At 43.3% G+C, this 25174-nt stretch overlaps 1 protein-coding gene across 5 annotated transcripts in view; it reads left to right on the forward strand.

Moving 5' to 3' along the window:
- Cryzl1 (crystallin zeta like 1) overlaps positions 1-25174 on the forward strand; it is a 40282-nt gene that overhangs the window by 10091 nt on the left and 5017 nt on the right. For 4 of the 5 annotated variants that reach the window (XM_027415609.2, XM_035444315.1, XM_035444314.1 and 1 more), the window contains 8 exons: positions 2037-2108; positions 5187-5264; positions 8676-8748; positions 12648-12692; positions 13845-13913; positions 20464-20597; positions 21702-21813; positions 24697-24795. In XM_027415609.2, the coding sequence (XP_027271410.1) occupies positions 2043-2108; positions 5187-5264; positions 8676-8748; positions 12648-12692; positions 13845-13913; positions 20464-20597; positions 21702-21813; positions 24697-24795 (676 nt within the window). In that variant the 5' untranslated portion in view covers positions 2037-2042. Of the gene's footprint in view, positions 1-1875; positions 1928-2036; positions 2109-5186; positions 5265-8675; positions 8749-12647; positions 12693-13844; positions 13914-20463; positions 20598-21701; positions 21814-24696; positions 24796-25174 lie in introns of those variants that run through there. The other variant, XM_027415611.2, reaches the window with a different exon arrangement.

Raw genomic sequence — 25174 nt, forward strand, 5'->3', positions numbered from 1 at the left:
CAACCTGCTTTATTATAGATCCCAGGACCCACCAGCCTAGGGATTGCACCACCCACAATGGACTGGGCCCTCCCACATCAATCACTAATTAAGAAAATGTCATATGGTTTTGCCTACAGCCCCATGTTAATGGAAGCAATTCCTCTTTTTTTTTTTTTTTATTCTCTCATATATTATACCCCAACTGCAGTGTCCCCTCCCCGTTTCCTCCTCCCTCCTCTCTCTTCCCACCTCTGCTCTCCCCCCAGATTCACTCCTCCTCCATTTCCCTTTAGAAAAAGGGTAGGCCTCCCAAGGGTATCAGCCAAGCATGGCATATCAAGTCCTAATGATCCTTTGCTATGCCTGTAGACCAGAAGCAGTTTCTTACCTGAGGCTCCCTCCCCTCTGGTGACTTTAGCTGTGTCAAGGTGACAGGATAGGGCTTGTGCCACTGGCCATCCAGTCTAGATGAACTGATGAGCTCCCGGTTTGGTGGGAGACCCTGCCTCAAAAAATAAGGTGGCTGGACGTGATCGCTCAAAACTTTAATCCCAATACTCATGGAGCAGAAGCAAGTGGATCTCTGAGTTCAAAGCTAGCCAAAGCTTTATAGTGAGTCCCTGTCTCCAAAAATATAAATAAGATGGAAAGAGGAAAATACCCAGTGTCAGCCTCTGGTCTCCAAATGCATGTGTACACATGCATGTTCATCAATACACATCAAATGTATATTGAAACCAAAATCTTTATTTTTTGTTAAAAAATAAAAGGGGGTGGGGTGGGCTGGAGAGATGGCTCAGCAGTGAAGAACACTGACTGCTCTTTCAGAGGACTCTGTCTGGTTCCCAGCACCCACATGGTGGCTCACAACCGTCTGTGACTCACTTCCAGGGGACTCTTCTAGCCTCTTCAGGCGCAAGGCATACACTTAGTACAAACACATATGTGCAACAAAACACTCATACACATAAATAAATCTCTAAAAACCTATTTAAAATATAAAAATTAAAAAAGCTTATAGGATTTGGACATGGTGGCACACCCCTGTAATCCAAACCTTTAGCAGACTGAGGCAGAAGGAGCCTGAGTTTGGGGTCAGCATGAACTATATGATGAGAATTATGAAAACAAGGCTGCCGTAGAAGAATAGACATGATAATCTCAGCCAGGGTCTTGGCCATGCATACTTGCCTTGCTAAGTGTTTGAAAGCATTTTAAAGCTACCTTTGAACATTTTTGGCCTGCCTATCTGGCCCTTGTAAGACTTTTTATTGTTATTGGTCTCTTTTAAATATGTATAATATTTGTTACTGAGAAGGAAAGTGAAACCTCTCTTTCCTTTTAAGACAACGTCTGACTATGTAACCCAGGCTAGCTTCAAGCTTGCGGTGCTACCTCAGCCTACTGAATGCAGGGTCCAGCTTGTGCCACAGTGCCTGAAACCCGACTCTTCGGCAAGAACCTGTGGTAGTACTCATCCTAGTCCATCTCTATCTCCCCCTCTATTTGTGAGATGGTGTAGCCCAAGTTGGCCTTCAGCTCTGGATCATCAGCCTCTTCCACCATAGTGTTGGGAGCCCAGGCATGTGCCAGAGCCTCTGGCAAGGCCTCCTGTTTGTTTTATGGAAGAAGAATCGTCTGCACCTACTTGCTTGCGGGTTACATTTATAGTTGCTTTTTCTCTCCTTGTCTGGACAGTTTTTCCCATTTGTTCTCATCTGACAAACACACTTGATTTATTTACTTATTTTCGTTTTTAAAAACTTTTTAAATTTTTGCTTTCTGTGTATGGTATTTTGCCTGCATCTATTTCTGTGTACCACGTGCATGCCTAGTGCCCAAGGATGCCAGAAGAGAGCCTCTGATGTCTTGGATCTGGAGTTAAGGATGGTTGTAGACTACCACATGGGTGCTAGGAATTGAACCTGGGTACCCTGGAAGAGCAGTAAGTTCTCCTACTGAGCTGTCTCCAGCCTCCAAGAAGACTGGTTTTTTTGTTTTTGTTTTTGTTTTTGTTTTTGTTTTTTTAACTTATATTTGTTTGTTTGTTATAGGTAACTATGAAGGGCTTGTATTTTCAACAGAGCTCTACAAATGAAGAAATAACATTCCTATTTCAAGAAAGGGTAAGAATAAATTATCTAATCATTAGATAAGATAATGTCTTTCCATGTATAATTGTCTTTGTTTGGTTTTGGCTGCTGTGATAAAATGCTCAGACAAAACTGGGCATTGGTGGCGCACGCCTTTAGTCCCAACACTTGGGAGGCAGAGGCAGGCGGATCTCTGTGAGTTCGAGGCTAGCCTGGTCTCCAGAGCAAGTGCCAGGATAGGCTCCAAAGCTATACAGAGAAACCCTGTCTAAAACCAAAAAAAAAAAAAAAAAAGAATTTGTTGGACTGGAGAGATGGCTCAGCGGTTAAGAGCACTGACTGTGCTTCCAGAGGTCCTGAGTTCAATTCCCAGCAACCACATGGTGGCTCTGAATGAGATCTGGTGCCCTCTGCTGGCATGCAGGCACAAGACTGTATACATAATAAATAAATAAAATCTTAAAAAAAAAAATTTAAAAAAAAATGCTCAGACAAAAGCAACTTATGGGAGAAAGGACTTATTTAACTCTCAGGTCCAGATTAGAGTCTACCATAACAGGGAAGTCACAGTAGGGGCGAGGCGGCTTGTCACATTGTGTCAAGAGGGCAAGGGATGACTGTAGGCTGCAGTCCAGCTCCCTCTCTCACCCTGTCCAGGACCCAGCCAGAGAACGGGGCTACCTACCCTGGGTTAGTCTTCTCGTCTCTTTAAATGCAATCAATGTAATTAATTCCCCACAGGGACGCTCAGAGGCCTGTCTCCCAAGTGAGTCTACATTGTGTCTAGTCAGAACTGTTAGCACTAACCTTTACAGTAAGAGTGCACTTTAAAAGTGTGTGTGTGTGTGTGTGTGTGTGTGTGTGTGTGTGTGTGTGTGCATGTGCGAGCGCGTATATGACACCCCCACCCACCCCCACCCCCCCACCCACCCCCCCCACCCCCCCCACCCCCCCCACCCCCCGCACATACCGCTTTTGTGGGCCAAGTACCTTTACACTTTACCTGCTAGAGCCATCCATGGACCCCAGACTCACTTTTAAATGAGTTATTAGTTAAGTTATTAGTTATTATTAGTTATTATTAAGCCACCTCCCTGTCTTACTTTCCCTTGACCTTATGTGAAAATGGAGCTCGTATTGCAGTGTAACTGTAGTTTTAGAAGAGCTGCTACACAGACTGAGACATGGCTCCATGGATACGAGCATAGACTGTTCTTGCTGAAGACCCAGGTTCAGTTCCCAGCACCCATGTTAGGCAGCTCACAGTCACTTGGAAGTCCAGCTACAGAGGATCCATCGCCTTCTCTGGCCTCCTTGGCACTGCACTCATGTGCCAAACCCATATTTACGTATACACATAATTTAAAAACTGAAGTGCCTTTAAAGGGAGCTGCTGTATTGTTTGTGCTGTGAAAATACTGGGAAGACCCAACTAGTTCCAAGCCTGCATGTTACATACAAAATGGACCCGGGTGAGTTAGCGTGGGGCTCAGTGCACATTCTAGCCTAGCATCCACAGGCTCACAAGTTTGTCCCCAGCAATGTGAATACTGTAAGAAAGCAGGTTTTCTGACTGTAGCCACATGATAGAAAATATCTGTATTGTTAAATGGAAGAGACAGAAAATCTATTTTCTATACAAATTGAGGCACTTCCTAAACGTACCTCATCCGTTAAGCTTTTAAGACGTAGTGGTGACTATTTATAAGGTTTGCATCAAGCCAGAATCATCTCCCGGTGGGTTTCAGGGTGAAAGCGGTGCTGGGCTCTCTGTTGGCTTCTCTGGGTGATAAGTGAGAACAGGATGTGTTTTTCCTCTCTTGTTGCTCCTTAACTCCAGCGTGGTTTAGAGCAGTCTAAGACTATGTCTCAGACAGCTCACTCCTACCACTGAAAAGTCAGGAAAAGAATCTAAGGTTTGATTGCATCTCAGTAAAACTTTTCTCTGGGTAAAATTAACACATTCATCAAAATCACTGTCTTCATCTGTATTACTGAACAACAGATCCAAGATTTAGTAAAGTGGCTTCCCTGATGTCGTGTGTGGCAAGTAGAAGTGTAGTTGGGGGGTGTGCAAGAGCTGACCGTGTGCCACTTAAGGACACACTGCAGTTTGTGGTCCAGAATCCAGGTGTCTGGGAGAAGTGATATTATATTTAATGGTTGGACAACTCTGAATGCCTCAATTTGGAGTATTTTTTGCCTTTGTTCCTTTATATCACTAGAGTGTAAGAGGTCGTTAAATTCCATTATGTTAATGTTTTGACAGCAAAGTACTATGGGATGTGCTGAAGCTTCTGGGGTAGTTGTTAACAAATAGACGTACAAGTAACATTGAAGAATTTCATTCATAGCGTGAGAGAAATTCCAGAGTTTAGCAAAGGCTGTCTGATGTATGTATACTGTAAAGAATTATTTAGGTTAAAATACACTATTTGCCATTGTATTCTATGAAGCCCAGTTTGTTCCTACATTCATCCATGTTGGTCTTTGAGTGCTTTTAAAATAAAGATATTAAAGCTTTTTAAAATTACACTCCTAATTTTTCTTCTTTTTTATCACATACTATTAGATAATTATTAATCATAAGATTCGGCATTAGTTTATCTTTTCAATTATATATAGACATTTCCAAGACCAGGCTGGTGAAACCCACAGAAACAGCTGACCCGAACAAGGAGGAGCTCATGGACCCCAGACTGATAGCTGGGAAACCACCATAGGACTGATCTAGATGCCCTGAACATGGGTGTCAGTTGGGAGGTCTGGTTAATCTATGGGGCCTCTGGTAGTAGATCAATCAATATTTATCCCTAGTACACTAATGGACTTTGGGAAATCTCTCCACATAGAGGGACACTCTCTCAGCCTAGACACACGGGGAGGGCCTAGGCCCTGCCCCAAATGATAGGACAGACTTTGAAGATCCCCATGGAAGGCCTCCCCCTCCCTAGGAGCAGAAAGGGGACTGGATAGGGGATCGGTGGAGGGCAGGGGAGGAGGGGAGGGAGAGGGAGTTGGGATTGACATGGAAAACAAGCTTGCTTCTGATTAAAAAAAAATGCATATAGACATTTCACAATCTGAATGTGTAACATTTATTTGTTCTAGGAGAGTCTCCCTGTTACAGAGGATAACTTCGTGAAACTTCAAGTTAAAGCTTGTGCTCTGAGCCAGATAAACACAAAGGTATTGGTGCTTTCATTGTGGCCAAAGGGCAAATGGGAATTCCAGAGTATATATAATGTACAGTGGTAATTGATTTCTGAGCGCCAAGAAATTATTTTCATGAGAAAAACTGAACTAAGGGAACCGAATTAGACCCTCCATATGTGGGAGACAGTTGTGAAGCTTGGACTATCAGAGGGGCCCCTGGCAGTAGTAGGACCACAATACAAACCTGGTACATGAGCTGGCTTGTTGGAGCCCATTCCCTATGGTGGGATGCCATGCTCAGTCTTAATGCATGGGAGAGGGGCCTGGCCCTGCCCCAACCTATTGTGCCAGACTTTGTTGACTCCTCATGGGAGCCCTTTCCTATGAAGAGGAGTGGACTGGGGGTGGGCTCATGGGGAAGCAAGGGGGGACGAGAGGAAGCGTAGGAGGGAGAACTGTGGTTGGAATGTAAAATGAAATTTATTTTTTTATATTTTTTTTATTTAAAAAAATAAATTTTCTTTACTTTTTTGTAAAATGAAATTTAAAAGAATAAATTATTAAAAAAGAAACTGAACTAGAACAAATATTTCATATATTCATATATATAATATGTATAATATTTGTTTTGTTTTTCAAGGCAGGTTTCTCTGTATAATAAATCCTAACTGTCCTAGACTCTCTTTGTAGACCAGGCTGGCCTTAACTTAAGTTCCAGGCCAGCCTGGTCTATAGGGCGAGTTCCAGAACAGACAGGACTACACAGAGAAATACTATGTCAAAAAAGAAAACAGTTGTCTTTGGCCCAGTCATGGTAGCACATAAGTCCAGCACCCAGGAGGCAGACCTCTGAGAGTTTGAGGCAGGTCTGGTCTTCATAGCTGGTTCCCAGTCAGCCATGACCACACTGTGAAACCTTGTCTTAAAAGAAAAAAAAGTCTTTAAATGGTGAATAAATGGTTAAACATGCCATGATAAAACATGCCATGATAAGTGTTTTCAGGTCTTGTAGTGAGACAGGTTCTCACTATATAGCCCAGGCTGGCCTTACTATTGTAGCCCAGGCTGGCCTTAGACTTATAGTCTTCCTGCCTCAGTCTCTCAGGTACTAGATTATAGGTGTGTTCCTCTAGATCCAGATTTTTCTCCTGTTTTTGTTTTGGGAGTTTTGTTGCTGTTTGTTTAATTGTGGTTTTTCTTTGGCCTTTTGACTTGAACAACTAAAACTTTACCCAGATTTGAAGGGGAAAAGTCAGTGTACAGCAGGCAGGCCTCAGGTCTGTTCTTCATGGTTTGTGAATGACCTCCTTGCTCACATGGCATTTCCTCTGTGTGTGCCCGCTCCTGGTGTCACTGTTATCCTAGGTCCCCAGTCCTGCTGGATTGGAGTCTACGCTCACAACCTCATTTAACATTAGTTCCTTTCTTAAAGTCTCTGTCTTCAAACATAGTCACATTGGGGTCGGGGCTAGAAGCATGTCAGGCAGTGTGAGAAGAGCCCATTTAGTCTGCAACAAGAAGGAATACAGACAAGAACATTGATTTTGGCACATGTTTCAGATGTCCGTGACTAAAAGCCTGGTGGTATCTAATGTGTGCCTGCTCAGTGGAGATGCTGTCCAGTCAGTTACTATTAAACTTTATGAGGCTTGCACAGATTCTGGTCATGGTGCTGTTGAGGACTGAACCTTGGGAATGCTAGGCAAGCACTCTGCCTTCCACTCACAGGAAGAAATGACACATAGCAGTTGAATTAACTATTACAGGCAGGCAGTAATGGTGCACACCTTTACTCCCAGCCGAGGCAGGCGGATCTCTGTGACTTTGAGGCCAGCCTGGTCTACAGAGCGAGTTCCAGGATAGCCAGGGCTACCAGAGAAACCTTGTGTCGAGAAACCAAACAAAAACAAACAAAACCAAAACTGAACTCTTAGCTACCGTTAAGCATGACGGTTATGAAGACACACTAATGTAAGAAAATGAGTATGGTAAACGAAAGATTCGGAAGGCCATTGCTAAAGCCATGGTTATAACTAAAAACAGCACAAAGGAAAAGAAAGGGCTCAATGGCAGAGTGCCATCTGAGCATGCACAAACTCTGATCTGCCCCCAGTACCACTACTCACACGAGAAAGAGGGAGAGAGAGAGTAAAATCCCCAGTGTTTCCACAAGAAAGTCATGTATGGACATCCTAGGAAAACTGTGAAGTTCCACACTAAAAGAGAAATTTCTGGAAAGTCAGTATACGTCTAAGAGGGCTTTTTGTTGTTGTTGTTTGATTTTTAATTGAAAAATAATGGCAGGCTGGAGAGTTGCCTCAGCCCTCAATAGTATCTGTTGTCCTTGGAAAGCACCTGGGGTCAGTTCCCAGCACCCACATAGGAGCTCACAAACAATTATAACTCCAGTTTCAGGGCATCCAACCCTGACCCTGACCTTTGTAGGCACCAGGCACTCATGTGGTACCTTTACATACATGCAGGCAAATACTCACACACATAAAATAAAAATAAATCAGTATTTTAAAACAAGGAAACAACCCAACCCAAAAAGCCCTGCACTTACCAAGTAAGTCTGGAATCATTTGACAACTTTCCTACAAACACTGAGCCTTGACCCAAAACTGGGGGAAAATCCAGATACCCTCCTCTTTTTTAAGACAGACTCTCTCTTATATACCCAGACTGGCCTTAACGTAGATTCTGACCGTCAAGATGGCCACTTGTGCCACCATGCTTGGTTTTCGAGTGGTGCTGGGGTGGAGCTCAGGGCTTTCTGCATGCTAGCCAAGCCCTACCCACTGGGGGCCCATGCCAGTCCAGCGCGGTGATCCTCAAAGGGTGTGAGGCTTGGCCACACCTTGTTCAGCTGTGTAAGTGCGCTCTCTCTCCCCCCCTCCACATCTCCCTGTTTAGCAGTGCTCTCTCTGCCCTCCACTCACCTTTCTTGAATAGGTGACAGGGAAGCAGTGTTTAGGCAACGAGAATTGTTTGGGGGTGTACCTTCCCTTCCCTTCCTCTTGTCAGAGAAAAATGGGAAGCATGTCCTGCTGGTTTGAACGATAACACCCATGCCTCAGCCTTGTGTCTAGTGCCTCAGCAACATGGTTCCCGCTCTGGAAGAAGGGGTTTGTGAAGTTGTTTGCTTTATGTAATTCCAAAAGTGAATCATTTTTGCTGTTTCTGTGGCGTGAGGGCTTTTGTTGTTGTTGCCACTTTCTCAGAAGTAAGAGATGGGTTTTTATTGTTTGTTTGTTTGTGTTTTGGTTGGTTGGTCAGTTGGTTTGCTGTTGGTTTGGTTTTTAACACACCATCTCTCTGTGCAGCCCGAGCTGGTCATGAGAAGCCACTGTTGCTCAGACCAGCCTGTCTCCTGCATGCTGGGGTTGAGGCAAGTGTTGGGATTATAGTAGTGCATTGCTGACAGCTTCCATTATGATTTAGCTTCTGGCAGAAATGAAGATGGAAAAAGATTTCTTCCCTGTTGGAAGAGAAGTTGCTGGAATTGTGTTAGATGGTAAGTATCATCTGTATTTTCTACAAGACGTTTGCAATAGCTAATAAAGTTACCAATACATGATGTCTTATCATTTGTTTTGTTTTTTGAGAGAGGGTTTCTCTGCATAACCCTTGTCCTGGAACTCATTCTGGAGACCAGGCTGGCCTTGAGCTCACAGAGATCCAACTGCCTCTGCCTCCCGAGTGCTGGGATTAAAGGCGTGCGCCACCAACACATGGCTTCCGTAGAGCTTTTATAATGATTTGTCTTCCTTATTGGTAACTCTTGAGGACAGGCATTGTCTTTTAAATGTAGAATAGGTAAGCACGTGCTCACCGAGCAGCCAGTGAACTTAATGCTCATCTAGTTATGTTTTTCCTGCAGTCTGGGGAGATGAAGATCATGCAGATAGTGAAAGTATCATTTGTTTAGCATTAAAATCACAAGTAAAATTCAAACACACTCTACCCCAAATTGGTTAATGTCATCGTATGTGCACTAAGGGTACACATACATGGATCATCAACACCTGCTACTAAATATTGGCTAGCTGCATAAACAAACTTTTCAGATACTTAGGGTTCCTGTTCTATATGCTAAAATTATTTACTAAAAAAAAAAATACTTTAGGGTGATCAGAAAAAACCTCACTGGTTGTTTCTCCTTAGAAATGGCAATTCTGATTTTTAGATGAATAAACTACTTTACTTTTAAATGGTTGACTTAAGGCAAACTTTGAAAACTTAATTCAGTGTAGTTGCTGATGGTTATGTCCATGTTGCTCCACAGCTGACTTAGACTTGGACTTAACTTGGACTTGTTTACAAACACTGTATAAAGGGATAATGTCAAGGCTGAGTGTATACCTCAGTGGGAAAGTGCTTACCTGGCAAACTCAGGGCCATGGGTTCTGTCATTACTGCTGGCAGAAAAAAAGAAAATTATTCTGCAAATGTAAGAGAATAAAAGATAGTGAACAAAAGAATATTTGAAAACAATCTTGTTCTCAGAAAGAAACAAACAGGAGGGTTGACCAGAGCCAGCCAGATGCTTGGTGAGCATTACAAATGAGATTATTAGGTTAGCTGTTAAAGGGTAGATTTGAGGCAAACCACTTCCTAGTCAAGAGGACTGGTAGCATGGGTCATAGAGCAACACAAGAGATAACAATGTCCATGAGCTGGACAGTGTGACAGAGAGGAGGGACTGACTGGAAAATATTGAGGAAATGAAGTCAGCCACAGTTAATAATTGATTGACCTCAGTGGAATCAGAAGAGGTGAGAGCTGTAAATGACATAATCAAGAGTTCAGACTTACTCTAGTTGAGGTCCAGGGAGGTGGATATGTCTCACTTGTAATACCTAGTGAGCAGTTGCATGAGTTGATTCTGGAGGGTGAGAGTCCTATGCAGGAAATAATTCCATTTGAGAAGTATCAGTGTGTAGATTAAAAAAACAAAACCAGAGTTGATGAGTGAGCCAGGGAGCCAGTATTCATAAAGAGGAACCTTTGGAATCCCCGTGTTCCAGGGACAGTGTAATAAAGAGTTGTGAAAGAAGCTAGAGAAAGCAACCAGGTGATCCCAGGAGAATGTAAACCACCATGAGAGCAGAGGAAAGACTCAGTGAGCCAGGAGCCAGGAGACTGCAGGTAATGGCACAGTGGGTCCCCAAAGAGAGCAAGCAAGGGAGAACAGATTTGCTGACTTAGAGTCACTTGCTCAGTACCAATAGATGAGTTCTGGAGCCATTTTACTTTAGTTTTCTTGTCTGTAGATTAGGAGAATAATGCCGTACACTATGAGGCATACTATCAATATACTATAAGGTATACTGTAAATATATTGTAAGGGATACTATAAGGTGTACTATAAATATACTATAAGGTTTACTACAAGGTATACCATAAAAGGTATACTACAAGGTGTACCATAACATATATTATAAAGTGTACTATAAGATATACCTTAAGGTATATTATAAGATATACTATTAATATACTATAAGGGATACTATAACTATACTGCAAGGTATACCATAAAGGATACCATAAACATACTATAAGGTGCACTACAAGGTATACCATAAGGTATACTATAAGGTGTACTGTAAGATATACCTTAAGGTATACTGTAAATATACTATAAGATATACTATAAATACACCATAAGGTGTACTATAAGTTATACTATAAGATATACCGTAAGGTATACTATAAGGTATACTTAGGGTGTACTATAAGGTATACTATAAATATACTATACAGTATACCTACCATAAGGTATACTATAAGGTTTAATATAAATACACCATAAGATGTACTATAAATGTACTATAAGGCTTATAGAAAGTTTCTGAGCACAAGGCAGTCAACAGCATTGGACTGTTTTCTTGCCATTTCATCTTATAACTCTTAGGACAAAAGTACAACAAATGAGTTGACTTTTGGCAGGTGTGTGTGTATGTGCATGCACACATTTGTGGTAGAAGATAGAAACAGTATCATATCACCATAGTTCCAAGTGCCCAGAACTGGGCCAAAGAGATGGTTCAGCCAGTAAGAGCACTTTACTACACAAACCGAACCTAAGTCCATTCTCTGCTTGCAAAGCAACTAACTCCCATGTGTTTGCCATGGCAGGTACTCGGGTACACACACAATAATGATAATAATAATTTTAAAAAGTTTCAAGAACTTTGTGGATGCCAATCAGAATTCATTTTCTTTTTTTTTTTTTTTTTTTTTTTTTTTTTTTTTTTTTGGTTTTCGAGACAGGGTTTCTCTGTGTAGCTTTGGAGCCTATCCTGGCACTCGCTCTGGAGACCAGGCTGGCCTCGAACTCACAGTGATCGCCTGCCTCTGCCTCCCGAGTGCTGGGATTACAGGCGTGCGTCACCAACGCCCGGCCAGAATTCATTTTCTAAGTGTAGTTTTTGTTGTTTTGTAATGAGTGTGTGTCCACATGGATGTGTGTACACCTGTAGAGGACAGAGAGGGCATCAGATCCCCTGACACTGCAGCTACAGACAGTGTGAGCCTTCTTGTGGGTGCTGAGAACCGAATCCTGATCCTCTGCAAGAACACAAGTGATCCTAACTGCTGAGCCATCCCTCCTGCCCTGTCAGAAGAACATGTGACTTATTGAAATTCCCTATTGTGTGTCTGAGATCCTCCCACTTAGATGATGACAGATGTGCCCCACAAGGTGTGAGGGCAGAGGTGGAGAGAACAGTCATCAGAAGCCACAGAACGTGTTGTTTTTCTTTGTGCTGTCTCCTGAAAGTCAGCCACAGTGACAGCAACACAGAAATGGCATTTCCTTCAGCGTCAACACCCGTGAGCCTCATGTTTTCTAGAGAAACAAGACCTGATGTGTGCCACCTTACACGTTCTTGGCTCTTTGAGTGAATCTCTACAATCCAGTCAATGATTTCATGTCTTTAAATTTTTATTTGACTTTTTGTGGAAAAGGGTCTCATGTAGCCTAGGCTGGGCTTTAATTGGACATGTAGCCAAGGATGACCCTAAACTCTTGAGCCTCCTGACTCCATCTCCTATGTGCTGGGATTACAGGTGTTACTCACTGTGTCTGGCTTTTTCATTTGTTTTAACAGTTAATAAAAATTAAATTTAGGGGGACTGGGGAGGCAGCTCAGTGGTTGGGTACACTGGCTGCTCTTCTGCAGGGCCCAGGTTTGATCCCCAGAACCCACATGGTGGCTCACAATGCTCTGTAACGCCGTTCCAGGAAATCTAATGCCCTCTTTGACTTCCATAGGCACCAAGCATGCACAAGGTACACAGAAATACACGAGGCTAACACACCCATACACACAGTAAAATAAAGATATTTAAATAAAGGAATTAAATTTAGTAATTGTGTGATGTTAACACTTACCTTTTTTTGCTCTTTAGTTGGCAGTAAGGTATCATTCTTTCAACCAGATGATGAAGTAGTGGGTAAGTTGTAGTTCACAAGTCCTATTTCAAGCCCTGTATCTTATTATCATCTCATCTGTTTTTCTGTATAATTATTAATGTTCAACTTACTTCAGACAAAAATGCTTTTCTTTGGCTGGAGGTATAGCATGTACAAGGCCTAAGGTTCAATCCTAACATTCCAAAAATAAAATTTTTCCTGACTTTTGAAATTTGCTCTCAAGTATCCATTGGTGAAGAAGACTGAGAGTTTGACCTCAGTTAGGAGAACACCTCAAGCCTGCCTAGGTCTGGTTGTCAAGGAGTTAACGCAGATAGAAAATGGGAAGACCTCACGTTCACCTTGATTCCCGGCTTTCCTACTTGGTCTCCACTGTCTGACCAGACTGAAATTTCTAGAGTCAGAGGCTTGGGCTTGAAGATCGCTGATGGAGTGGGCCGTGTAGAACCTCTGTTCTCCACCCCAGTTTGAACTCTAGAGAGCTCTCTGCTACTTTTGTAAAACTAAAAATTAACTTGAAGCAATTTGTTATTCTTAAATCCATAGTTACTGAAAGAATGTCATAAACATCTGTTCATGCTTGCATCCCAGACGGTCCTGAAACACATGTAGAGCGTCACTTTTGTAACTGTCTCAGAAACAGTCCACATCTTCATAGAAAGTGTCCTTCCAAGCCTTGGGAAATGCCGTTGGAGATCAGATGTGTGGGAAGGTGTCTGCGGCTTTCATGGGCTCTGACTTGTATTTTCAAGAACTACTGATTCTATTCTTCCATTTTTGTTTTACCCAAGAAATGAATGACACACTGTGTTGCTCAAGTTTACTTTTGTAAGAGAGCAGAGTGAGAAGTTGGCTAGCCTCCAGGAAAATGGGATTCTGTTGACGTCACACCAGGGCATCCTGTGAAGCAAAACTATGGAAAGGGGCATCACAACACGCCAGGTTGGCTGTGTGACAGAAGCCATCATCTTTACTATCACTCAGGAGTGGCAAAGGAGAGAAAGAAAAGAGGTGTCATTAGTGTCCCAGTGTTCATGCTTCTTTCCCTTCCTGGTAACTTCAGGAATCTTCCCTGTGACTTCACTGTACAGAATTTACATGAACATAGCTCATCAGGAATGAATTCATTCGGGGCGTTTCTTCCTCCTTAAACTTCTCACTTTAATTTTTAGGAATTTTGCCTTTGGATTCAGAAGACCCTGGGCTCTGTGAAGTTATTCAAGTACATGAGCATTACCTGGGTATGTGTCAGTCCAGTCATCTGGAACTTAGTCTTATTTCATTGTTTTGTAGTATGACTGTTGGCTGGCCATATGAATACTTCCAGCTTACATTATTTATAAAATTAATGTGTAGAGTAAGCATTATGTAGGCCTTCGAGGTTTACTAACATTGCTCATGGCTCTGAAATTATATTCATAATTAGAATTTGAATATGTCTTGCCCTTGGCTTATCTGAGTGTGTGCATGTGTGTATGTCTGTGTGTGTGTGTTGTCTGTGTCTGTGTGTCGTGTCTGTGTGTGTGTGTGTGTGTGTGTGTGTGTGTGTGTGTGTGTATTGCTAGAGATTGAAGTTTAGGGCCTCCAACTTGCTAAGCAAGTGCTATATACCATTGGACTGTTTGTTATTAACTAAAACAAAAAATTTACAAAATCAGACAGTACTTGTCAAAGCTGAAGCAGGAAAGAATTAAGAAAGGTTATATTTGGTCTCTGTTGCTAATAGGTTTTGATCAATATTAGTTTTATTTTTTCATGAGAAATTACATTTTGAGTATTTCCTAAATATATACACACTTCCTGAAAATGATGACAAGATACTTCGTCACCTAAGCAGTTGCAGGAGATGCAGAGAGAGCACTTAGGATGAGGACTGCTAAGTGACACCACTTGCTGTAGAAGCTGAAGAAGAGTGGCAGTGGTGGCTGGGGGTGGCTCAGTCAGCACAGGACTTGCTGCACAGCTCTGCAGACCTGTGCTGAGAACTGCAGGCAGTGGGGCATGCCCACCCATTACCTCAGTGCCAAGGAGGCGGGACAAGAGGACCCCTCCTTCCTACTTGCTGGCCAGCCAGCCTAACCAATCAGAGTGCACCCAAGTTCAATGAGAGATCATATCTCAAAAAATAGGAAGGAGAATGAGGAAGACAAGCAACGTGTAACTCTGGCCTCTACATGTTCATATGCACAGGTAAAAAACAACCCAGTAAGACACAGCCCTGCTGGGCAGCAGTAAGCACTGAAAGGCTCTGTTTGCCTGCTGTAAGGGACTGGAAATGGGACCCAGAGGCCTGACGTATCTATCCCAGGCATCTCTGTGCCATCATCCACCTCCTATCCAGCACTGAGGAGTTTGTTAGCACAGATGAGAAGGCAGAGAGCAAGGCCAAGTATCCGGAGCCTTGCGCTGAAGTTTAAGTTCAAAATGTTTCTCTTACTGGTTTTATTTATAAACCAAAAGATGGATTGTAGTCCAGAAGTGTACCAAAGTATGTAAACAATGACAGATATTCTTTGAGGAAGAAACCAGGATTTGATGTTTCCTTGGGAGTCCTTGAATCCAGGCGTGATAGATCATGGCTGTCATCCCAGCACTTAGGCCAGAGACGAGGGGCTCTAGGGCTACATGTGAGAGCCTGTATCAGAGCAGTCCAAGTCCTGTAAGAATGGCCGCTCTGGGGCTAAAGAGGCGGCTGGGTGCTGAGAACACCTGCTGCTCCTCTGGAGGACCTGGGTTTGGATCCCAGCACACAACCATTTGTAATTTCAGCGCCAGGGGATCTGCCGCCCTCTGCTGGTTGTCATGGACATGGACACTTGCGGCACACACACACAGACTCATGGACACATACTTATAAATAAAGATAATTCTTTAAAATATTAACAAATGGCCACCAAGAGTGGGAGCTTTAGGTGAGCATCCCTGTGTTCTGTCTGCCGCTGCAGTATTTTACGGGCAGATGATTTCAGTACACTCCATGAAACTTTGCTTTGGGTATTCTGAGACTCTTGAGTTTCTGTTCATGCTTAGCTTGGTGACTATTGAGTGAGAACTCAGCATTCAGTCACTTTCAGTTCAAGGAAGTTTTGCTCTTTGACCAAACCCAAGAATGAGGTTCCAGATCACCTCCCAAATGTGAATACTTCCCCAGTGCCACTGATACATTCAAGTTGTGTAGTCCTTCCAGCTAGGGTAGCGAATTTTGCTTCTGATTCCTTTTTAGACATGTAGTTGTTCATTGTGTACATGGACATACGACAGTCAGAAGACAACCTGTAGGAGTCAGTCAGTTCTCTCCTTCCGCCATGGCATCCAGATACGGAACTCGGGTTATCAGACTTGGCTCATCAGTGCTTGGCATTGTAGCACTGAGCCGTCTATCCAGCCCCAACTGCTTTTAGTTCTTAAGGAACTCTGAGAAACTTAGAAATAATTTTATTTTTTTCATTCAAAATTGGGCATACATTTTCAACTGTTCCACTCCCCCTTTTTTTTCTGGGCTAAAACTAAAAAGAAATGTAATGTTCATTCTCACTGTTCATGTGTCTATCATTGATCCGTATTTTATTTATTTGTTTAGTCTTTATCACATAATGAGCATTGAGTAACTACTGCAGAAGCAAGACTCAGGCAGACAATTAGAACCCTTGGAGTCTTGGACTGGAAAGACAGTGGTGCTGCAGCTGAGAGAGAGTACTGGCTGTTCTGTCACAGAGGCCTGGGTTCAGATCCCAGAGCCCCACACTCACCAGCCCACTGGTTCCTGTCACTCCAGCAACAAGAAGTATCTCGACCTCTTCCAACCTCCTGTGTGCCCACATACATAAATTAGTAGAATAGATCTTTAACAAAACAATTTTTAGAATCTTAAATGTAGCCAGGCAGTAGTGGTGCACGCCTTTAATCCCAGCACGCGGGAGGCAGAGGCAGGCGGATCTCTATGAGTTTGAGGCCAGCCTGGTCTACAAGAGCTAGTTCCAGGACAGGCTCCAAAGCCACAGAGAAACCCTGTCTCAAAACACCCCCCCCCAAAAAAAAGAATGTTAAATGTAGTTTCATTGCCCTTAATGTTTTTTGAAGGACTGCATGAATGGTGTGTACATATGTGTACATATACATGTGTGTGCACATGCATGTGTGATTAGAATTATATATGTATGCATTTTTAAATTTCCTTACTGTCTTTACTTCCATTTTTCTTTCTGAGACAAGGCTCACTGTGTATCCAAAGCTGGTCAGATTTGTAATTCTCTTGCACACTCTTCTAATTGTTGGGATTATGTCCTAAGAATAAAGTTTTGATAAAATATGATAAAGTGAAATCTTATGGGAGGAAATATTGCCTCCAAATAGGCCACACAAGTAAAATGTGTACAGATGAACTTAAGAAGAGATATACTTTAAGTCACATATTCAGCCTTATTACCTAAGAGGCGTTAGGCAAGCCAGTTATTATTCCACACCTAATTTCATAATCAGCAAAATTGGAAGAGTAGTACTGGGTAGATAAAAAATGAAAGAAAGTAAAAACAAACACAGAGCCTATTTATTTTACTGTATTCTCAACATGGATGGTTCCTGTGGTAACCTCAGTGTGTGGGGATTTCCCCACAACAGTCCATTCTGCACTAGGCACACTAAGGACCCTGTGTTCCTATTTCATTCTCTTTAATTCGGATGCTGTCTTCTGGGAGACGGCATAGATGCTACAGGTTGAGGGCTCAGTCCCACAGGGTTGCCTTCATTTGTGACATAGTCACAAGCGTGCGCCTTCCGGGTTTCTGAGAGAGTTAGGGTTCCCGCTTTAGGCTTGTTTTGTTTGTGCGGATGGCTAAATGAGCTGAGGGTGGAGAGTCACTGATGGCTCAGTGGTTAAGAGCATGTGTTGCTCTTGCAGAAGACCTAGGATTGCCAGCACCCAGTTAGCACTTCACAACCATCTGTAACTCCAATTCCAGGGGGATCTGATGCCCTCTGACCTCCAAGAGCACCAGGCACGCCTGTGGCACATGCGCATACATGCAGGCAGAACATGGACACATAAAATGAGTAGACGTCACTTTGAATTTTGTAAAGAAGTGAAGATAATGCCTTTACTGGTTTCTTGTAAAGGATATAAATAAACACAGATGAAGATATGCGCAGGACAATCTCAACCTCTCTCATTCCTTTCTCTTGGACGCGGGGCAGGGACCCCCTCCCAGAACTAGAATGGAGTTCTTCATGTCTACTACCAGGCAAGGCAAGTCAACTCCAAGACCAGAACAGCAATAGATTAGTGTATAAAGTCAGAAGGGAGCTTGCTTCTGACCTGACATACCCCAGCAACAGCATAAAGACCATCCTGCACCTTCATCAAGCAACCAAGGACAAAAAGTCCAAATACTTTAATGAAAGATACACTTACAGTCATTTCAAAAATAAAATAGGCAGTGGGAGTCATGACCAGGAACCAAGGCTGAAGGCGTATATATAGATCATGGCGGTCGTCCTGAGAGTTTCATAAAGAAACACTCTATATCGCACTTAGTGTGACCTTTTTCATCTCATTCCCAGCATTCATTTGGGCATTTCCACCATATTGTGTGGATGCTCCATCCGCCCACTAGGTGGCATCGGTTTGTTGTTAATGCTCGCTGCTGGTTCTGTGACCAGATCACATAAAAAGTGTGACTCGCGATCTGAGATAAAATCAGGAAGGACTGCTTTTAGGGGTGACAACACCACAGTTCATTTGGACGTAAGAAGCATTCAAAAGGTGAAGAAACATCTTGGTGGGAGATCGTACAGAACTTCTATTTATTTTTTTAGTTTATTATCCCATTTTGAGGGGTCTTGGGGGGGGGTTGTTACCTGTTTGTTTAGTCTTGAGACAGGGTCTCACTATGTAGCCTTGGATTGCCTGGAGATCACAGAAATCTGCCTGCCTCTGTCCCCTGGCTCTAGAATTACGTGTGTGCAACATGATACTCACATGTATGTTGAGCTTTTAAAACTATATTAGGACTTTACATCTGTCCCCAAGTGCAATGGGAAGGCACTGAAGAGTCCACTTAAGAAAAGAAGTGCTAGGGTGTTATTTGTATGTTTTGGGGTTGCTCTTAGATTTGTGTGCGTGCATATGATGCATACCACGTGGTCCATGTGTGACAATCAGAGGACAGCTTGCAGAAGTCAGTCCTCTCCTTTCACCGTGTGGTTCCTGGGGGATTGAACTCAGGCCTTCAGGAATGGCAGCAAGTGCCTTTACCTGCTGAACCATCTTGCCATTGCATTTTGATTTTAGTCAGGGTCTTGCTGTGTAGCTCAGGCTGGTCTTTCCCTCATAATCCCCTGCTGCAGCTTCCCAAGCACTGTGATCACAGTGCAGCATCCTGCCCAGCTAATGGACTTCAGATATCATCCAGCAGAGCTGGGTTTACAGACATTGCTGGCGTGTTAATAGCACTGGCTGCTCTTCTGGAGGACCTGGGTTTGGTTCCCAGCACCCATGTGGTGAATCACAAGTGTTTGTAATTCCAGTTTCATGTGTGGCAACACCCTCTTCTGCCCTCTGTGGGCACTACACACAAGTGTGTACAGACATGTGTGAAGGTGAAACAGCTATACACATAAAACTGAAATAAGTTAATCTTTAAGGATAAAGTAAATAAAATTAGTTTCAAGCTATATACATAAAATATATGTGAAACAAATAAATTTTAAATTTGGAATTGGGTCCTGCCTGCAAGATAGCTCAGTATGTATATGCAAATGTTCTGAGATCCAACGCACTTGTTGTCTCCAGCATTCTGCAGGGTGCACAGCTTGTAACATTAGTAACATATAAAGAGATGACTCATCTGAAACATATAAAAATTCCCATAAAACAGTAGCCAAGAAAGTAGAGAGTTTGACCAAGACTTCAACAGTAACTTCATAAAAGGACTCTGAAGGCCAGCAATCATGAGAGGTAGTCAGGGGAAAGAGAATGACAGTCACAGTAAGAGCCATTGCGTACCCATGTGGTGGGCTAACACGCGTGACTCTGACAGCACCATTGACTCTTCGAGCAGCAGTGCCTTTGTGGGACTGGTTCCCTCTTCAACATCAATACACTGACATCCTTCGCCATGTTATTTCAACTGCCAGACACTGGAGACAAGTGTCCATCAGATAAGAAATGGACAAACAAGCAAAGACTTTTCCACATGGTCCATGCCACAAAATAGTAAAACTGAAAGCTTCACCCACCATGGCCTTCTAATGAGGACAAGGAAATATCTGCTTAAAAACTAACGTGGGGCCCAGGGAGTTGCCCTCTGCTGTCTGCACATGGGCTGTGTCATATCCATACGTCCTCACAGTGTAAAAGAAGAATTTTAACTTAAAAACAATATGAAATATAAAAAAGCAAAGTAGAAAAGAATGCATGGTTCTACATAGATGAGTTTCAGAGCCAGGCAGAAGTGGTAACTGCAGGAGTACACACATGATGAACTCTGAGCAAGAGCTGCAGAGCGCAGGCTGAGACACCGGTACCTGCTGTCTGCTGCCAGCAAGGCAGCTACTTGCTGTGAGTTACAGTCGGTCCCACGCTGCGCCCTATGTGCTTTTGGGGTATATTTTATCTTCTGACACTCCTATAAGAATGGCTTTTTCATGCCTCACGATAAAAACAGAGACACTGTGACATGATGAAGAAGGGCTGGAGAAGGGGCAGTGGTCCACTGTGGTAGAGATGCATCTGACTGAATCTAAGAGTTGGCAGTAATGAACTTACTAATGAACTGTTTGTTGTTTTTGTGATAGTTCATAAACCAGAAAAGGTTTCGTGGACGGCAGCTGCTGGAGCCATTCGGGATGGTGTGCGAGCCTGCACAGCTCTGTATTATCTTTCTCACCTCTCTCCCGGAAAGTCTGTGCTGATCATGGATGGAGCAAGTGTGAGTCCCTTGATTTTGTTTAAAAAAAAAAAAAAAATTCTACCAATACACCATCAACCTAGGAACCATGGGAGGGTTCTGTCTGCAGATAGCCTCTGTATCATTCAGTCGTTAGATTTCTTTTCCAACCTCCCATTTTAGCCTCACAGGCAGCTTTTACCAACAGCACGCCAAAGCGGGGCTTAGTGTGCCAGCTTCTAACTACTCTGAGTCCACCCTTAAGTTAAAAAGCAAAGCTAGACTTGTGTTCCTTCCTTCTTTTTCTTGTCAGTGGTGGTGACCAACCCAAGGCTTAGGCGTGCCAGGCAAGTGCTCTGCCAGTCAGTGGGCTGTGTCCTAGCCAAGTCTTTTTATTCTCAACTATTGCATGGGGTCCGAAACAGCTGTGAGTCTGTAGGGGCCACTGTACACCTCTCGGCCAGGTTTGAACCATAACCTCAGTGCTTGCTTACACTAGTAAGGGTGTTGGCATTTATCAGGTGGGTCATATACATGCTTAAACCGTGCTCATGTTGAGTGAATTGTATGTTTCACCAAAAAAAAAAAAGAAAGAAAAGAAAAAAATGCTACATGATCCACTAAGAAAAAAAGGTGCAAGACTTAGGCTAAAAATCATATTTTTATTTTTTAACAGGCTGATACCTCCATTTCTGGGGTGGGGGGCAGAAATATCTTCAGCATTGACTGTAGTCTGATATCCAACATCAGGAGAGTGGTACTTTCCTAAGATGGTGCTTCTCAGGTGTCGCCATCTTTAGAGCAGTGTAATTACATTCCCATCGTGCCATGTAGCCAGCCAGCTTAGACTAACGTTGCCTTTATGGGCTGCTATCCTCCACGCCCATGTTTCTGAGCGTGGCCCTCCATCTTTGGACTACCGTGTGTGTGTGGTTACAGTAGAGTCTGACCTTGCAGCTCTGAAGGGATCAGTCAGATGCTTGCCCTGCTAAGCTTGAGCGTATTATTTCTTTGTTCTACCATGTAACATTTTGAAATATATTAAAGTAATACTAAAGAATTATACGTGTTGAATGGTCTGTGAAGTAAACTAGGCATGTCCTTTCATCTGTATCTGTGAACCCATTGATACGTATTTCCACACAGGCATTTGGCACAATAGCCATTCAGTTAGCACACCATAGAGGAGCCAAGGTGATTTCAACAGCATGCAGCCTGGAAGACAAGCAACATCTTGAAAGGATTAGGCCTTCTATAGGTGCGTTCCATGTTCCGTTACTCAGTATAGACCATCTAAAATATGCAGTTTTGCAGGGAAAGTAAAACTGGTAGCCAGGAATGGTGTCTCTTGTCTGTAATCCCAATACTCAGTGGAGTAAGGCAGGAGAATCATGAGTTCAAAGCCAGCCTGAGCTACCCATTGAGATAATATCTTAAAAAAAAAAAAAAAGTAGAAGAAAAGAAAAAGGAGGGAAAAAAAAAACAAACAAAAAACCTGATGCTGATAAAACAAAGTATAGAATCCCAAGTAAAAATGAGTCTTAAAATGTTCTTAGCACATGTTTGCTAAACCCAGATTTACTTAAGTCGAACAGTTCATTCCTGAAGTTTCTTATTGCTGATGTTTGTACATTTGGTTTACTTGGTGCTGGTGGTCAGACCCAGGCCTCATGCACGGTAGCATGCAGTGGACCACCACCGAGCCACATCTTCAGCCCCTTTTTAAGGCTCTGAACCTACAACATTTTACATCTTCTGTTTTTTCTTATTTGTCCTATTGTTACCAACTTAATCAAGTTTGAATTAAATCAACTTTCATACGAGTCAGAAATAGCAGTTGCTTCTTCGATTTCAACTGATTGCTCAAAAGAGTTTCACCTCACTTTGTGTGTTTCTCATCCTTTTACCCCATGTGTGACTCTAACACCATCTGTCTTCTGTAAAATGCTGAGAAGCAGGTGACCCATGTGCACATAAACACGAGTTAGATCAGCTGAAACGTCCAAACCATGGTAGAGGCTGGCGGCCTCTCAATAGACTGAACTCATCTGAAGAAAGAGGGGGAGCCAGGAGGAAACTGGGCAGCAAGAACAGGGCGAGGTTGGAGTGGAGAGCAAAGCAGGTGAGACGCACAAGTGAGCAGAGAGGAGGGAAGAGCAGTGTGGGGAGGGCCGTGTTAAATACGATGCTCCCTCTTCGGGTCCCTCAACCCTCACTGCACAGTCAGTAAAGCTTCTCCAAGAGATAGATGAGACAAAGTTCTAGGACAAGATTTTAGTCCAGCCCCATGTAACACTGAAGGCCAAGCTATTTCCCTGGTTGCAGTCTGCATCTGACAAAGATAAGCAAAAATAGAAGGGCAGTAATGAAGAGCAGCAGGAGGAGAGGGTAGAGAATGAGGAGATTTGAAAATAGAATTGGGGTAGGGAGATGGCACAGTGGTTAACACGGCTGCCACTCAGACAGGAAGAGCAGACTCCAGTGCCTCAGGACCATGTGACTCTAACCAGCATTCAGGAGGAGGAGCCTGGATGGGACCCCAGGGAAGCTGGCTAGCTAAAGTAGCTCAAGTCACATGCCACAGATTGTGTGGGAAACCCTGTTCCAATACATACAAATGTGGATGGCCACAGGGCAAAGGCACTTGCCACATGGTGGAAAGAGAAAAATGGTTCCCGTGAGTTTTTCTCTGAGCTCTGCATGTGTGCGAATGGTACACACATGCAGACATGCACACAATAAAACAGGTGGGGGGGTTTGTTTGTTTTGTTCGATGGGCAACAATTGAGGAACATTCCTAGTGTGGACTTTAGTCTCCCACACGGAAGTACATGTGTGTGCATGTACAACACCTACATGCATCTGCAAGTGTTCATGCGCACACAGAGGGTCAGGAGCAGGAAGGTGTGAGTTGTAGCTCAGTGACTACATGTCACTGAACCCTGTCTATCAGAGCAGCGAGAGTGGAGGGAGAGGGCGAAACTGCAGTCTTGGAAATGGTTCCTATTGGCTAACTCTGCCTTTCTGGATTGCTTCAGCACCCTTTTAAAAGCTGCTTGTTTTAGGATTTATTTGTATTTGTGTGTGTGACACACGTGTGCTGGTTTGAGCAGAGTGTGAAGCTGGCATCAGATCACCGGGGCCTGGAAGCGGCTGTGAGCCCTCTGCCATGGGTGCTGGGAGCCTGGGGTGGATCTCAGGCGCGCACGCTCTGGAAGAGCGAGCAGCAGTGCTCTTAACTAGTGAGCTCTCCCCAGCCCCTGCCTTCCTAGCCACCGCTCCTCATTCTCTCCCCATCTCACCACCAAAGAGTCACACAGTGCTGCTGTTCGACTGAGCCTCTGACCTGAATAGCTCTGAAAGACACTTTCCCCAACAAGATGCTAAAAAACCAAAATGAAATATAATTATATCCTCATTGGTTCAGATTCTGAGAAACTTTTTTCAATTCTCTGTATAGTTCTGTTGTACTATTAACAGTCATTTTCTATTTTCTGTTTTAAGAGCAAAGGACAACGCTCAGTAGTAAAAAGCTTTCTTGTCATTCATAAGGTCCAGGTTTTGCTCACACCCCTGACCTAACAACACACACACACACACACACACACACACACACACACACACACACACACACTCTTCCCCAACCAGTCATATTCCTTTTCCTTTTTCCTTACTTTCAGAACTGCTCTGCTTTTGGGGGAGCTAGAGGACAGTGAGGGAAGGTGGGTTTCCATGATTAGCAGAGGACAAAATGGCCTCTGACACACGAGCACCATAGTGTACAAATACAGGACGCAGCTCTGCGTGCAGTGACATCTGTCCTGATGTGTGTGCTGTGTCTGGGTCCGGTCCATCTAACCTGTGTTCAGACAGCTGACCTTTGTCAACAGAACAGCCTTGGGTCAAAATGTACTCATTCATTTTACAAATATGCCAACCCTCTCCTTTAGATTGATCTTTATCAATCAATATTGAGTTCCTTGAGAAAAAAGTCTAAACAGACTTGACATTTTCCTTTAAATTTAATAATTGTTGGATCTGTTTCAAAAGCAGACACTCACTAACTTGTCTTTTCCTATCCTGACTTGCATGTGTTGATCACACACAACTGTACAATTGCCTGACTTCCCGTCCTTTACAGCCCGCGTGATTGACATCTCTAGTGGGAAAGTCCATGTTGCTGAAAGCTGTTTGGAGGAAACAGGTGGCCTGGGAGTAGATATTGTCATAGACGCAGGAGGTGGGTACCTATACCATGACCAGCCTGTGTGATGTTTTTAGTTTGATAAACTACACAAGGGCATAACTGGGAACTAATCATTACTGCATTCATAAAATTGGATGTCTCCTCTAAGGGTTTAATCTTAATTAAAAACTCATCTATTTAAAGTATAACTCCTTCACTCAATTTTCCATCTTCAACCCTGTCCTCTGGAAGAGGGGGCGTGCCTTTTAAGCCTTAGGCACTAAAATTTAAACAGCAAAAGGCAAATATCTGTAAGAAACCTGTTACCAGCTGGGTGGTGGTAGCCTTTAATCCCAGCTCTGGGGAGGCAGAGGCAGGCAGATCTCTGTTAGCCTGGTCTACAGAGTGAGTTCTAGGACATCTAAGGCCACAC

Source organism: Cricetulus griseus, chromosome 4 (genome assembly GCF_003668045.3).
Source record: "Cricetulus griseus strain 17A/GY chromosome 4, alternate assembly CriGri-PICRH-1.0, whole genome shotgun sequence".
Taxonomy (NCBI): domain Eukaryota; kingdom Metazoa; phylum Chordata; class Mammalia; order Rodentia; family Cricetidae; genus Cricetulus; species Cricetulus griseus.